Source organism: Mauremys reevesii, linkage group 3 (assembly GCF_016161935.1).
Source record: "Mauremys reevesii isolate NIE-2019 linkage group 3, ASM1616193v1, whole genome shotgun sequence".
NCBI classification, from domain to species: Eukaryota; Metazoa; Chordata; order Testudines; family Geoemydidae; genus Mauremys; species Mauremys reevesii.
This window is the reverse complement of record NC_052625.1, coordinates 82,299,384-82,315,801: the sequence shown is the minus strand read 5'-3', so window position 1 is coordinate 82,315,801 and position 16,418 is coordinate 82,299,384. Positions and strand designations below refer to the sequence as shown.

At 45.8% G+C, this 16,418-nt stretch overlaps 1 protein-coding gene across 4 annotated transcripts in view; it reads right to left on the bottom strand.

Annotated features, from left to right (window-relative positions):
• GALNT2 (polypeptide N-acetylgalactosaminyltransferase 2) overlaps nucleotides 1–16,418 on the bottom strand; it is a 165,887-nt gene that overhangs the window by 136,376 nt on the left and 13,093 nt on the right. Inside the window, exon 1 of one of the 4 annotated variants that reach the window (XM_039530758.1) lies at nucleotides 1,201–1,372. The exons of the other annotated variants lie outside the window; for them this stretch is intronic. Coding sequence (XP_039386692.1) covers nucleotides 1,201–1,311 — 111 coding nt within the window. The 5' untranslated portion in view covers nucleotides 1,312–1,372. Of the gene's footprint in view, nucleotides 1–1,200; nucleotides 1,373–16,418 lie in introns of those variants that run through there. 4 annotated transcript variants of the gene reach the window in all.

Genomic DNA, 16,418 nt, shown 5'->3' with positions numbered 1-16,418 from the left:
TGTATCTAGTCAGGCAGTTTCAAAGCATTATTAATTGAACCATTAAACAAAAGAGATGAGCATCAGCTCAAACTAAGCTGGCATTTGAAAAGTCATTGCAAAACCAAACTGGGGGGGAAAAAAATCAACCTTTTAATCACATTATAATTGTGGGAATAAAGAAAAGTGCTAAACTAAGGTTTAGAAAAATGGGGAATAAGGGACAGGGAAATAAAAATATCCACTGCTGTAATTAAAATTATATTTATCCTCTCTAGGTTGAAAAGTGGAACAACCGAATTATTAACTCTTCCACACACACAAAAAGGGCAGAGGATTATTACGAGAGGCTCTGCAACTGCCAAGGAGAGACGGAAAAGCAAGGTGGCAGAAGAGGAGCCAGGGAGATGAGGAGAAAACAGATATGGGAATTGATCCCAGCTACCGACCAAATAATATTTAAGAGATGTTGGAAGAAACAACTAGTTAATTACATAAGGTGACTATCTAGTCAGAACATCTCTTCCTGCACATTCCGTCTTTGCCCCAAGCCCAGCCCCCATTCTCTCCCAGCCCTCCCCCACAAAACTTCTCCACAGCCTGGGACGTGGCTCGTTGCAGTTGGAGAAGGAGCGATTCATACAATGACGAGGTGAAACCAGTCTGAAGTCCACAAAGAAACCATCTGCCTTTTAAAACGTGCTGCGGGGGGGGGGCCTTACAAGCTTTTATCCACCCCCTCCCCTCCCCTCCCGTCCTTCGTAGGCGGCAGAGGGGAAAAGAAATGAACTGAATCCCGTCCTCCCGCAGGGGAAAAGCCCCGGGTCACACACACCACTTGGGGAGGAGAGACAGCGCAGAGGGGAGGCTGGGGAAAGCCGCCCACACACTGTAGGGGAAACCCGGGAGACGGGGCGATTCCTTCCCCCCCCTCACCGGACACACACCATAGGGGGGTGCGAGGGGGCCCCCAGCAGCTCGCTGTGGGGAAGGGGAAGTCGCCACGCCGCGGACTGAGAGGCTGCGGGGAGCCCACACACGCCACGGGAGGGAAGGGGCTCGGGGGCGGCCTCGGCGCTGCGTGGCGGGGAAGCGGACCACGGCCCACATGGGCTGGGGAATCCCCGCACGGGAGGGAGGGGACCAGACCGCCGCGGGTCCGGGGGGGAGCGGAGACACCCCCAGGGGAGCCGCCGCCGCCGCCCCCCGGCTCGCACTCACCTTCCTGCCGCCCCCGGCCAGCGCGGCGCTGCCCCCCGAGTACATGTAGTAGGCGATGCCCAGCACCCAGAGGAAGGCGAAGCAGAGCAGCAGCCGAGACCTGCGCCGCATCCTCCCGCCCGCCCCGTGCAGCCGCCGCCGCCAGGCCAGCAGGAAACGGCCACCAGCAGCCGCCACCGCGCAGGGTCAGGGGGCAGAGGGCGAGCGCCCGCCCCCCGGCCAATCCCGAGCCGCCCGGCCCCACAAGGGGCGGGGCAGGGAAGGACTAGCGGCGTCTCCATGGTTACATCACGCTAGGCCTCCCGCCGCCCCGCCCACCCGGGGTGGAAGGGCGGGGCTCCTGCCAGGCTCCCGTGACGCGCTCCACCTGCTCCGAGCGAGCCCCTCCCCTCCCTTCCCCCTGCGCTGCCCCTTGGGAGAGCGGCCGACAGAACGTCCGGGAGAGAGCGAGGGAGGGAGGGAGCCCGCCCCCGCCCCCGCCCCCGCCCTGCCCTCACAGGCGTGACGGGCAGCCGGCCCGGGTGGGGGTCGGGTCTCCCCCAGACACAGCGCTGCTTCCCGGAGGGCTGGCTCCTCGTGCGAGCCGGAGCGGCGCCCGGGCATCTGAGCCACGGGCAATACTTCCATAGAGGGAATCTTTACAGAAGAAGGGGAAGGCGCTTCTCTAAGGGGGGAGGCACCCGTGAAGAAAGTGCTGCTGCTTGCAAGAAGAGTTTACAACTGAATCCTCATCTTTTTCTCCTTGACGTTTAGCCAACTGACCTGTTAGGCTCGTTATAACCCACTCTGACCTAGAGCACGTTTACATGAGGAAACTGCATTGATTTAACTAAACCAGTTTAGAAACGGATTTAGTTAAATCCATGCAACCCCCTTGCACAGAAACTTATTCAAATAGGTAAGAAATCTTTAAGATGTACTCCAACCTTAAACGTTAAATCCCTCTAGCAGGGCTTGCAGGTTGTACAGGGATCCTTCTTCCTTGCCTGCCTGGAGCCTCCCACAAGGGTAAGCCATCCATGCAGGACCCCACACCCCTGCTTTGACTTGTTGCATTTGGGACATCTCTTCCTGACACTGTTCCCTTGCCTTCTACTGCGGCCACCGCTTACCCTGACTCTACCCCTAAGCAGCCCAAGACAGCTGCAACACTGCTCCTGGTTCTCACTGGGATCTGCTGACTTCTGTTTGTCACTTGCTGGGCCCCTTTTGGTGCCACCGGTTTCCTGTTGTTCAGTTCTAACCGCCATCTGCTCTCACAGGGAGTTAACACAAAACAAGAATGTGAAACTGAAAAGAACAAAAAAAAACCACATAAACAGCATATACACCTCTACCCTGATATAACGCTACCCAATATAACATGAATTTGGATATAATGTGGTAAAGCAGTGCTCGGGGGTGGGGAGGGCTGCGCACTCCGGCGGATCAAAGCAAGTTCGATATAATGCGGTTTCACCTATAACACAGTAAGATTTTTTTGGCTCCTGAAGACAGCGTTATATTGGGGTAGAGGTGTATATCAGCATCACAGTATCTGATTTAGGCATGACATTAATGATTTTTAAAGGTTTGCTCTATCATCTCACCAAGTTGTTGGTTTTTTTTAAACTTTAGTCCATTTTATTGCTGCATATACTGACAGAGTCCCATATTTCTATGATTCTTCTGTCTACTGATGCCAATAGCCTCTGCCAATCCTGCTGCCCTTCTGCCAGTCCATCTGCACCAATGGCTGCAGTATCTGTTGCCAGTCTCTAGAAGACTTGACTCCAAGCAGTACAGGAATGTGGCAAGGGACCAGTGTTAGGGCTGGCAAAAGCTCTGTTACATTAGCAGGAAAAGAAACAGTAGCCATTAGGAAGCGAGTGTAAAAACTGCCCCTGCTGCTCAGCAGAGCAGAGACTTTGTTGACAGTCTCATCAGAGAGGCTGATCCTTTCATATCAAGGCTGATTGTCTCTGCTGTAGTTGTTCAGCATCTGAGGATTTCATTCAAAGCACCTCCCAAGGCCTGAATGTGGGATACAATGTGTGACAAAGTGTATATCTACACTGCAATTGGAGGTGTGATTATAGCACTGGTAGACATACCCAGGCTAGCTTTAATCTAGCTAGTGCAAATATCAATAGCAGTGAAACTGCAACAGCATTGGCTTCGGTGCAGGCTGTACAAGCCTGTCCAGGACCCTTGGGTGGCTAGCCTATGTGGCAGTCCATGTTTTCATGGGCTTCACTGCTATTGGTACTCATACTAGCTAGCTTAAAGCTAGTTCAAGTATGTCTACACATGATGCGATCACACCTTCAATTGCAGTGTAGACATACCCACAAACCGAGGAACACAAAACAATTATTCATGCTGGAAACTTAAAATGGTGCAAAGAGATTTATCCTGTTAGTGCAAATGACTCTGTAAATTCAGTTTCATTATTCTTAGTTTTGGAAGTAAATTTTCACCAGTAAAATTCAAGGAGATGCTCAATTTGTGTGGAACATTTGGAACAAAATGATTGACATTCCTTGGAGTGAAGGAATAAGCTTGTCAGAGGTATAGGCTGCAGAGAGCCATATAGACATTATGAGAAGATCCTCAGGTGTTCCCAAAGCATTTTGAATACAGGAGGAGGGGATGAGGAGGGGAGGTGCAAAGGAGATGGGGTAAATCCTGGGGCCAGTTCTTCACTGGCCTGGTTCTCAGTGTAGTTTAGAGCAGACACAGCAGCCAGTGATTGCCCCAGTGTAGGGATGTCCTGGCCACACTCACTATGCCATAGCTGAGGTAGGAACATGTATGCCAGCCGTAAGCCCCAGGAAGATTCCTTCACTAAACAGTTCAGATCTGCCAGGTCTTGAGACAGGGAGCATATACAAAGAAGATTTAACAGATCCAGTAACAGGATACTATTGACCAAATTGTTTCACATAGAAAAGATCACACACTGATGTCTAAAGGGTTAAAATATGGAGCCTTCCCAATCTCTTTTACCCTTACAAGGTCTTCAGGGCCTGAGTCACAAACTGCTACCCTCCTCCCCCTTACAAAGTCTACAAGACTCCTTCCTTGCCTCCTTCACAACCTCAAGATCTTCATTCAGATCTTCAAATACCTTCCTGCAGCCCCTGCAGTGTCCTCACTGGTTCACAGCAACATATGGCCCTATTACTAGACTTTTCATTCCACAGCAAAATTAGCCACCCATGCATGCACAGCAAATCCTTCCATAGCCACACACTTTACAGCTTAGCAAAATAATGTACTGCACATGCTCACTATGCAATTTTCAAAGGCTTATAACTCAGTCAAATCCAAAGTAATTTCCTCTGGAACAAGCAAAGGCCCTTCTGCTCAACAAGGGCTAGCTACTTCTATGCCAGATTTCACTTTTCAACCTTCTGCTGATTAAGTCGTAGAAAGGTTTCAATAATTTATTTTAGAATGGGAAATGTATTTTTCATGCTTCTGATATTCGAGAATGACAGAACCAGTTTTGCTGAAACATTCCAAATATATTCATCTTTGGACAGACACCAAGGCCAGAAGATTTCACCCTGAAATGTAAATGTTTCAGAAAGATGTAAGCAAGTAAAGCACAGGGAGTTAGAATGTAAATCATGCAGCCTTAACTATATATTAGTAGCTGCTTCTCCTATTATAGCATATTCACACACATACTTCTCTGCCCCCAAAATCCTATCCTACTTACGCAGCAAAGTAAAAACCAAACTAAGTTTGCCTTAAAGCAAGAAATGTAAGAAAAATGTAAGCAATCTTGAATGCATTTCAAAAGAAAATATTAGAATATTTTAAGAGCAGCATTGGTAGAACGATCCAGAGAATGTAAAGGGAAATCATGTCCCCTGATGGCAGATATCATCAATGTTTCCTTCAGAAGATAGCATGCTTCTACCCCCCTTGAAACATGCCATTTTCCTACCAATTCTGCAGAAACCTGTACAAACTGTTGCCCTATTTCCAACTTGCCCTACCTGAGCAAAATCATTGAGAAGTTTGTAACAACTAAACTCCAGCAGCACGTAACTTCTTCCAATGTTCTTGACAATCAGATTTCAGAATGAGACATGGCACAGAAACAGCTCTCTCGAAAGAAAGATGACAAGGGAAGAGAGAATCCCTAGAGGGATTTGCTATAACATTGACCTCAGCTTTTGACTGAGGATATCTGATCATCAGGTTTGTGTGACTCCTCAGGGTCATGCTGTACTCTTCATGGCTCCCAGTGACACAGCATTCTCAACAGTGGTGAAAAACACTTTCTACCATTTGTGACAAGACAGGAGATTCCACCCCTTCCTGTAAGACAAGACTACACCCACTGTGATCCACAGCTCAAACTAGCACTAATGATTCTCACCAGGGGATGCGGGAAATACCAAGTGAAAACTGCAACTAGTACATCACACAGCAGCAGGGGCGGCTCTAGACATTTCGCCGCCCCAAGCAGGGCGGCATGCCGCGGGGGGCGCTCTGCCGGTCGCGGGGAGGGCGGCAGGCGGCTCCGGTGGACCTCCCACAGGCGTGCCTGTGGAGGGTCTGCTGGTCCCGTGGCTTTGGTGGACCACCCGCAGGCACCGGACCAGCGGACCCACCGCAGGCACGCCTGCGGGAGGTCCACCAGAGCCACCTGCCGCCCGACTGGCAGAGCACCCCCCGCGACATGCCGCCCCAAGCACGCACTTGGCGTGCTGGGGCCTGGAGCCGCCCCTGCACAGCAGCCTGTCTTTTGAGCAACAAAGATAAATCAGAACAAATTGCACCCCTCTGCAAACTCCACTAGCACTTTATACATTTCTGCTTTGAATTCAGAGTCATACTCCAAATCAACAAGGCCCTTAATAGCCTAGGACCAGGCAACATCAGAGACTATCTATCCATCTGCGACCCAGCAAAGCAGCTGCCCTCTGCAGGAAAATTTCAACTAAAATAGCCCTTGGATGACTGGACAAAGAATTTCCAACTACAGAATGCCTTACTATATGGGATGAGACTGAGCCTCAGCCTAACCATGTTCACCACCTATTCAAGAAGGTCTTTCCCCATTATCAGCATGCCCTTCCACCTCCCACACTAGGTGAAAGGGGGAATAAGGGGAAAGAAAGACTCGCCAGAAGAGAGGAAGGAAGAAGAGGGTGGAGAAGGAATGAGAAAGTGAGGAAACAAAAAGAGTGTCTCTGAGCATGCTTTAAGCTACACTTCATGTTGCCCCACACTTAGGCCCTGATCTTGCACTCAGTGAAGTCAATGACAAAGGTGCCAGTCAGTGCAGCATTAGAACCTGAGGTATCTCAGTGATAGGAACCTTAGAAATACAACAGATTAGATAGATTATTGCCCTGATCTATTTAGAGAGAGAGGTGTAGACTACCAGAAAAGCTTAGAAAAACGGAAAAAATAGAAAAATGTGGAAAACAAATGCCATAAACACATATCAGCTGTGCTTGAATTGATCTTTTCAAAGGCATGGGGCCCAGTCTATCAGTAATAAGCAAATACACCTGTTGAATTTGAAAAAAATATTTTCTTCCAGATTCTTCAATTTATTACACAGTAGGACCATGTTCAAACATACTCAGTGGAGCACAAATCCTCATCCCACCCGCAACATCATGCTCATGGTTGACTGAGGACATAGCATTGTCTGATGGATGTTATTAGTCCATATCTCCTGGTGCTCCCTTTGCCAGATGGGGGTGCTACACAAATGGACTTATCTGAACCTGTCCCAACACTGTGTCTGACACAGTAGTTCCACTGCTTTTTCTAACACATTTGGTGTTTAGACATATAAGCCACAATACAGTATTTATGTCATTTACTGTACATTATAGTCCAGGATACTGCTCAAGAATATTTTTCATCGTGCAATTAAGTAGTTGTTTGACATAGTATCCTTGATTTTTAAAGTTAAAATGCATTATAAATAAATATACTGTGCATTATTTTATCATGTTTGTTTGCATATTTGTTTGCATAATCAGCAAAATCTGGTATTAGGTTTCTATATCACACTCAAGAGCATATTTCATGTAAGAAAGAAAATAAATGCCCATAATAATTTCAGTTCACATAGCTTTCAGGAGTCATATATTGAGTCTTTTCCAAATTTAATCATTCGGTACTTTGGAAGGGACAGTGAATAGGCCCTTACACTGCAGGAAATGGAAACCAACCTCGATTGTAGCCTTTATGGCCCTTTTGGCTTTCAAAATGTATATATTTCCTAAAGGCAAGGCCAAAAACAAACAATCGAGAAATTCCTCTCACACTCTTCTACTTCCAACACAAGGAACCAAATTCATCATTTGGGTAACTCCACTGAACCAGGGATGAATCTGGCCCAACAAGTCCATCAGAAAAACAAGAGAATTTCAAAGAAAGAGATTGCACCTCAGGGACAGTGTGTTTTCCTGGCCCTGTGCCCTTTCCAGAGCTTCAAATAGAACAGCAAGTGTTTCCATTCAAGAAGAGAGATTGCAAATGAAAGGACTTTCCATCTGTGTCTTTTTAAGCTGAAGAACTTTGATAGTACAACATCAAGTTATGAGTCTTTTTCCCTCCCTCACTCCACCAGAGTAATGTTCACTGTTTTCTCAACTTCCAAAAGTATTTCTGCATAGTCAGTGTGTAGCGAGAGAGGTGCATCTCTCAGAGAGATGGCTAACTTTGATTTTACCTGTCAATTTGTCTCTTCTACTTATACAGCTGTAAATGAGGTCATATCTAGTAAAATAACATTTTGTCTTAAGAAATTCACAAGCAAGGAAATTTATCCAATAATTTAGATATAGATATACCAAGTGTGAACCTCATCTTCCATACACAGGTGTATCACAGGGTGGCTGGCCCCTATAACTGAAGCAGGTACAGCCCCTCTCTGCCAGAGCATCTGCTCCCAGTCAGGGCCGGCTCCAGGGTTTTTGCTGCCCCAAGCAGTGAAAAAAACCCAAAAGCCGTGATCGCGATTGGCGTCAGCTCCACCGCGCCACTTTCTTCTTCGGCGGCAATTCGGCGGCAGGTCCTTCCCTCCAAGAGGGACTGAGGGACCTGCCGCCGAATTGCCGCCGAAGAACCCAACGTGCCTTCCCCTTGGCCGCTCCAAGCACCTGCTTGCTGAGCTGGTGGCTGGAGCCGGCCCTGCTCCCAGTTGCCCCAGTTAAGAGGGTGGGGCTGTATCTGGGGCTGTAAAGGGTTAACAGGTGTTCCAGTGAAGGGCTGGCTGTGGGAAGGAACTGGCTGAGAGAAAATGAGCCAGAAAGAGTCAGGAGGCAGGACTGGTAAAGCCTGTGGTATATGGGCAAGTCTAGGCCTGATCAAAACTAAAGGGCTGCCCCTCAAGCACAGGGAAGGAACCATTGAGCCCAGACCACAAACGAATTATTGAGACAATGAATGAGAAAACAGGAAAAGGAGCAAAGGTCAAAGGTTAAAAATCAGGGATTCAGAAGGGGACACTGCAGAGAGCCCTGGACACTGCTCACTAATCCTCAAAGGTGTCCAAGAAGGAGTCAGTGGACACCACCCAGCAGAACTGGAATAGGACTGCTAGAATAGAATCCCCTGGGAGGGGAGACAGTGAAAGCCAGAGCAGGGCCGGATCAGCGAACGAAAAAAAAAAAAAAAAAGCAGCCACGCCGCCCTAGGATTGTGTGGAATGCCGCCCCGTAGATTCTGCCGCCCCAAGCACGAGCCCTGAGCCAGAGATGCAAAGAGTAAGCCAAGGCACGGTTTTTTGGTTGTTTAAGTCTGGACAATAAAAACTTGCATAAAAGAGATGTGAGTGTGGCATTAAGTCCTTGGTAAGCTGGGAAGAAGCTCAGTCTTGTGACAATGGGCTAGATGCACATTGTCCTTTCTTGGGGTCTTGGAGTGTACCACCCACTGGTGGTACCAAACTGAACAGGGAGACTGAGGAACACTTAATATTCATAAAAGATAATACAGTTTCCCAGTTTGTCACAAGGAATAACTCCACTGAAATTAATAGAGTTACAATGGGGTAAAACCAATGTAAGTGAGAGAAGAATGAGGCCTACGTTTATCTCCCTTTTTCAAGATGTGTGCAAAAACAACATTAATATGCACTTGTAATTATGGTTCTAATGCATACAACCTTCCTACCAATTATCCCTGCTAGGAGCAAGAATAATTTATCCATGGAGATACCTATCGGGGTCAATATCAGGCCCAAAAGTGAACATGCATAAATATGTGGACCATGGCGTCTGACACATAGGCTACACCCAAGCATCCCTCTGTGAAGAGAGTAGCCCCTCAGCAAGTCTGGGGACAGGGCTGGCCTTACCATGAGGCGAACTGAGGTGGCCACCTCAGGTGGCCGACTATGGGGGCGGGTGCGGGGGGGTGCACTAGGACCCAGAGTGTAGAAAATCGTGTCTGCTACTGGTGCATATATATCCTCTCTGCTCTAGATGCACAGAGATGGTGGAGTGCTGTGCTGGCGGAAGGAGGGCACAAGAGACATAACAGGCAGGCAGGAGAAAAGGTGAGAGAGGGAATAACAGAAAGCAGCAGGAGCTGCAGGGAGAGAGAGGAGGAGGAGGAACCTCTTATGTGCCTCTCTAGCACCCCCAGGAGCCTGGACTGATTAACACCAGATTCTCAGAGAGCTTCCTGTTTCCTGCTGCTTCCCTGAACCCACTTGAAGAGACCAGGCAGTCAACTGAAGTAGTAGGAGCCAGTTAGACCCTTAAGATGTTGATATCTTCCCTCACTCAGGCCCTGCTACCAGCCTGCTTATTTGTCCCCTTCACTTGAGTGTTGAGAGCCACTATAGCTGGCACAGAAGAGCAGTCATGAGTGAAAGAAGAAAACGCCCCTCTGGGGCAGCATTCAGAAAAAGAAAGAAAGCAAAAGAAGCTTTTCTATCTAAGCAGGAAGGAGCTCTCCTGAGATACATAGACACAAATGTTCACGGTGAGCCTTCCGGCCCCAGTGAGGATGTGAGTGGCGAGGAGATGTCTGATCTTCCAGTTAGTCAGAGTGTAGGTGACCTGGCAGCTACTGCAGCATCCATATCTCCATCTCAAATGGTGTAACCATGCACATTCATGAAGAAAAGTGTAGATCAGAGTGTTGTAGAGGTGCAAGAAACAGCTGCTGCTGAGGTTAGTTCCTTAAGTCTAAATGATCCAGGACTGTGGACCCGGTTGAGCAGTAGCCTGAGGGACTTCCTTGTACTGCATGGGCCGCAGCAAGTGAAAAACTTCATGTTCCCCAAAGACAATGAAAATAGAAGTTTCCATCCAACACATTACTGGTGTGAAATCCCCAATGATGACAAAGTGGAGAGGCCATGGCTTATGTACTCAAATACCCAGAATGCTGCATACTGTTTTTGTTGCAAACTCTTCCAGTCTAATGTTCCAGCCACATTGGGCTATACAGGAACAAAGGACTCGAAAAATCTGGCCAGAAATCTGGCATGCCATGAGAAGGCAGCAAATCACCAGAGAGCATTCCATAGATGGAAAGAGCTTGAGATGAGACTAAGGGTAAAGGCCACCATAGATAATCAGCATCAAGAGAAGATTGCATCAGAGTCTCTTTACTGGCAAAATGTTCTGAAAAGGCTCATTGCCATTGTGAGTATGCTTGCTACTCAAAACCTAGCACTCCGTGGCCATTCAGATCAGCTGTATGTGCCAAACAATGGAAACTTCCTTAAAATTGTGGAGCTGATGGCTTAATTTGATGCTGTACTCCAGGAGCATCTAAGAAGAGTCACCACCCAAGAAATGTACACATACCACTACCTTGGAAAAACAATTCAAAATGAGATTATACAGTTACTGGCAACAAAAGTCAAACAGAAGATTGTGGCAGATCTGAAGTCAGCAAGATATTAATCTGTTATTCTGGACTGCACACCTGACATCGGCCATATGGAACAAATGACTTTAATGGTGCGTTTTGTAACAAGAACAGAACCTAGTGAAAATGTCCCTGCAATGGTGACTGTCAGAGAGTATTTTCTAGAATTTATTGACATTGATGATACTACAGAAGCTGGTATGACAAACGTGCTTCTTAAAAAGCTGGAAGATACGGGAATTGCGATAGCTGACATGAGAGGTCAGGGCTACAATAATGGTGCCAACATGAGAGGAAAGAACAGAGGAGTGCAGACATGGATCCAAGAGTTAAACCCTCGAGCTTTTTTTGTCCCATGCAGTTCTCATTCATTGAACTTGGTGGTCAGTGATGCAGCATCAGCTTCTAGTGAGGCTGCTGAATTTTTTAATGTAATTCAAAGCATCTTTGTATTTTTCTCTGCATCAACTCATCGATAGCAAACTTTGAAGCAATATCTGGGAACATCCTCTCTGACACTGACACTACTGAGTGCCACACGATGGGAAAGTCAAGTGGAGGTGATAAAGCCTATCAAACACCAAATTGGGAAGATAGATGATGCCATAGTTGCAATTATGAAGGATAATGCTATGATAGGAACTGTTCGTGGGAGAACAGTGGCAGACGGAAATGGAATCACCAGAAACATACATAACTTCAAATTTCTGTGTGGCTTAGTGTTGTGGCATGACATACTGTTTGAAATAAATGTTGTAAGCAAGAGACTCCAAGGTGTTGACCTTGATATATCTGGAGTAATGGAACAACTGGACAAAGCAAAGTCATACCTACAGTCTTACCGGTCAGATGAGGGATTTCAAAACATGCTGAAGAGTGCACAGAAGTTGGCAGAGGAACTTCACACTGAAGCTTTTTTCCCACCCATTCAAGAATACAAGAGTCACTGAAGAAGAAATTTTGATTACAAGGCGCGGGATAATCCCATAAGAGACCCCAAACAACAATTCAAAGTTGAATTCTTTAACCAGATGCTAGATTGTGCAATATAGTCAGTTGAAGAACGTTTCATGTAGCTCAAGGAACACAGCAGTATATTTGGGATGTTTTATGATATTCCAAAACTCTTCACTATACCTGAAAAAGACCTACACCATCAGTGCAGGGCACTAGAGACAGTGGTGACACATGATGATGTGCAATATCGATGTGAGTGATTTAGGTGATGAACTGAAGGCCCTTTCAAGATACCTTTCAGCAGGATCAACTCCAAAGGCTGTTCTGGAATATATGTGCACAAATAAGATGACCACCCTCTTTCCAAATGCTTTCCAAATGCTTGGAGAAGCTGAAGTTAATAAAAACACATCTACACTCCACAATGACACAGGAGAGGCTGTTCGGCCTTGCAACCATCTCAATAGAGCATGAGCTGACCCAGACTGTGGACCTTCAGGAAGCAGTTCAAATCTTTGCAACCAAGAAGGCACAGAAAGCATCACTTTGATTATTCAAACAGATAAAAATGCCAGTGTTTACTATGCAGACAAGAAAAGTTACATTTGCTGTTCAGGAGTTTGAAAGATAAGTGTTACTTAAAATTTTTGAACAAGGCATTTTAAGTTGTTAGTTCTCCTTTTTTGGGGTAGGTAGCAGAGCAGTACCATGAGAGGAGTAAAACAGGAAGGCAGAATTGAGACCTTTCAAAGTTTTGGCCCAAGCAAGGGGGAATGGGGGCATCATTTAAGCTCCCTGCCTCAGGTGCCAAAATGTTGTGGGCCGGCCCTGTCTGGGGACAGCTTGTACCCTGCACTCCCTCTGCTGGCCACAGGTTTTCCAGACAGTACCTCTGGGGAGCACCTGTCAGCATTTGGCCTTCTACAGGTAAACTTCAATGTCAGTGTTGCTAAAATACACTTGCCAAATGCCCATTCATGTGAACTTTGAGTGACTTTTTAAAAAGGTTTGAGTTTTCATTGCTCCGTGGGTGATAAATTACATTCTACCCGGATGTTCCAAGACAATCCTACAGGAACTGACTTTTCAGCTGTTCAGTACAAAGTTAGTAACAGAAGGTCTTTAGGTTAATCATTATATAAAAGCTGGATAAATATTTGCCTAGAGGTGCACACATACATTATATATATATATATATATATATATATATACACACCGGTATATATATATATATATATACATACACACACATTTTATCTTAGTGTTCCACAGGGCAGCAATGGCAAAAAAAGACAGTGCTAATTCCTGCCTTTAACTGAAGCAGCCAGGCCAGGAGTTATTGATGTTTTGTCAGCAAAGCATTTGTCCCAAGAATCACCTGCAGCTGTCCATAACTTATGTAGTGCAAGAAAGGATGGGTGGGTTGGTTCTTAATTCTTCATGTTTGTTTTAGTGTTACAAAGTATTACAATGGGTTAGAAGTACTTGAAAATCACCAAAATGTGTGTGATGTAATTTGGACAGCCCCTCTTCCCTTACAGGGCAGGCTGGTTCTGGATACGTTGTTGTTGCAATGAGCTGCCCACACTGTTTACTATCCTTATGCATTGGAGCAGTTTACACAAGGGTTCTCTGGTTGGCTAGTGTGCAAATCTGATGGCAACAGAGGCTAAACATACTACCAAACCTATAGGTCATGATTCCTTGAGGAAGAGGAGTATGCCCCAACATGTAAGCCAAGCACATATCCTAGCACACCCCTATGCACTGTGGAGAGATCTGCCTGGCTGTGTGCTTGGGAAATTACTCCCTATACCCTCTTTAGTAGGCATCCTTGTACACCAGCAGGCCACAGTGCAGGATTTAGCCAGACAAAGAAGACAAAAATCTTCATGTTTGGCTGTCTTGTGGTGTGCGTGTGTTGGTTTTTGTTTTGTTTTGTTGTTGTTTTGGTTTGGTTTTTTTTTTTAGCTTCGGGGCATTTTCTTGGAGTGGTCAGCTGGAACTAAAACCCTGGCTTTGTATAGTAAAACTGCTTGTTTTAATCTCTCAAGTCATAAATTTGCTCAGTCCAGTCTTTTTGTGGAGGGTGGTATCCTTCTAGGCCTATTGGAGAGTAATACGTGTTGGTGCGATTAATCCCATTGAAATAGTTTTCTGGTGCATTACCTTAATAAAACAATTTCCCCGGCAGCTTGGAGCTCCCTGGATCAGATCAGGATGTTCTTTGCTGGTGTGCTGTAGTCCTTTCAGTTTTTCTCCATTGCTTTTTTGGCCAAGTTGCCTCCAAGCATACCATGTGCTTTAGTAATAATAACAAAAGACAAAAATGAAGCCACTCATAAGACCATTATTTTCATTAGCTCTTCTGTTCTAAAAGCCAGGAAAACATCAGCAGGGCCCACCAGACCCTAGCCAGCTGTCTTCTTCCTCCAGTCATCAAAACAGTGAGCTATTATGTAAGCTCTACTAGAAGAGTTTGCTAGGAAACCAAATTAGTTCAGGATCTCACTGGTATCTTAGGTGCTAAGTTTGATCAACTAGCCCTCTCAGGTCAAAGTATAGAAAGTATAGAATCAGAACTGATGGAGCAGAGCCAAGAAGAAACTGTGAGGAAATTGAATTAAGGCACACATGCACACACAAAGAAAACAGATGTGACATGGCTACCAATTCATGGAACGCTAATGTTAAACTACAAGTATTGCATCAAAACAATGAATTACCACCAAGTGAGAGTGGCCAATGTCAGATTTCTGGCATTATTTACCAAGTGGTCTAATCACATTTATTACAGCTAGAGCAGGGAGCAACAGCTAGAGAAAAGGTTGCAGGAATTTCTTCATTTTGGGCTAGATTCTGCCCAGCTTCATTCCATGAATACTCCCATTTTCTTCTATATAACTACTACTGGAGTGGAGTAGTATGCAGCATGAGGAAGAGAGGAAGAATGGCAGAGTTTAGCCTTTCATATTTTTTCTTTCAAAATATTTTTTTTTCTTTCAAAGGAAATTTCATACAAAAAAAATTGCACTAAAGGCCAAATTGTGTCTTTTAGGCATTGGTTTGTATTGGCGATGCATAGACCAGGGACAGCTCAGGAAGTTTTTACATCCATGTAACTCACTGACTTCAAGAGAGTTACTTCCAATTCACATCCTTGCAGATTCCTATGTCACTGCACATGTTCTCAGGCCCTGCAGTGCCTGGTGGATATCTGGGCAGGGCACTTTGATGCAATATTGCATTTGCCTGATTGTACCATGAGCTCGTATTATCACTCAAAGGAGCAGGAGAGAGATGTCTGGTTTATGACTGAGAGATCCTAAGAGATTATGGATACTTATTAGTCTTGATCTGTCCCTGCTCTCCAAAGATGTCATTATGCAGCTGCTGTGAAGCAAACCAATATATTTTAAAATAAAGGGCCAAATGGTGCCCTCAAAGGCCCAAATGTGGCCCCTGCTGAAATTATTGGGAGCCCTCTCCTCTCTCAAACAGCCTAGAGTAGAATTTGAGCCAAAGACTTTACAAAATACTTGTACGTGGTTGAACTAAAGGAGTGGAAACATATGTGGGGAGCAACAGGACATGGTGGGATTCTGAGCGAGCTGCAGATAAATGCCAGTGAAGCACTGGCTCAGTATTGGCCAAGGGACCTGAGGGAGGCTGGAGGCTGACACTGAGGATTATATTTTATAATTTATTTTTGAAAGAAAAATATCTGGGACCAGGATGGGTCAAGTGGATATTATCAAAGAGGTTACATTTAAATTGATGATGTTCTAAAAACAATGACTGCAATGTTAAGATTTTCTGAACTCACCCTAAAGCATACTGCCCAAGTAACCTTTTCAGTCTGACTACATGCCAAACTTGTCTACAACTATAGTGCATCATTTATTAATGGTGAGAGCAGAGGGTGTGGATCGTGGGAAATTAAGGGTGTATGTGGGTGTAAATGATAGCAAAATGTATCTCTATGTATCTATGCCCATGCCAAGGAATGAGACAAGGTGGGTGAGCTAGTATCTTTTATTGAGCCAATTTCTGTTGGTGAAAAAGACAAGCTTTCAAGCTTACACAGAGCTCTTCTTTAGGTCTGGGAAAGGCACTCAGAGTGGCACAGCTAAATACAAGGTGGAACAGATTGTTTAGCATAAGTAGTTAGCGCATATTGTAAGGAACCATTCGAGGTGAAATGGCCAGTTAACTCCTCTGCAGTCATAGGACAAAAAAGGGGGCTTAGTGGGTTACAGATTGTTATCATAAACCATAAAACCAGTGTCCATGGCCATGTCTACACGTACAGCACTGCAGCGGCGCAGCTGTACCAATAGAGCTGTGCCACTGCAGAGCCTCTGGTGAAGACACTCTATGCCGACAGGAGAGAGCTCTTCCATTGGCAT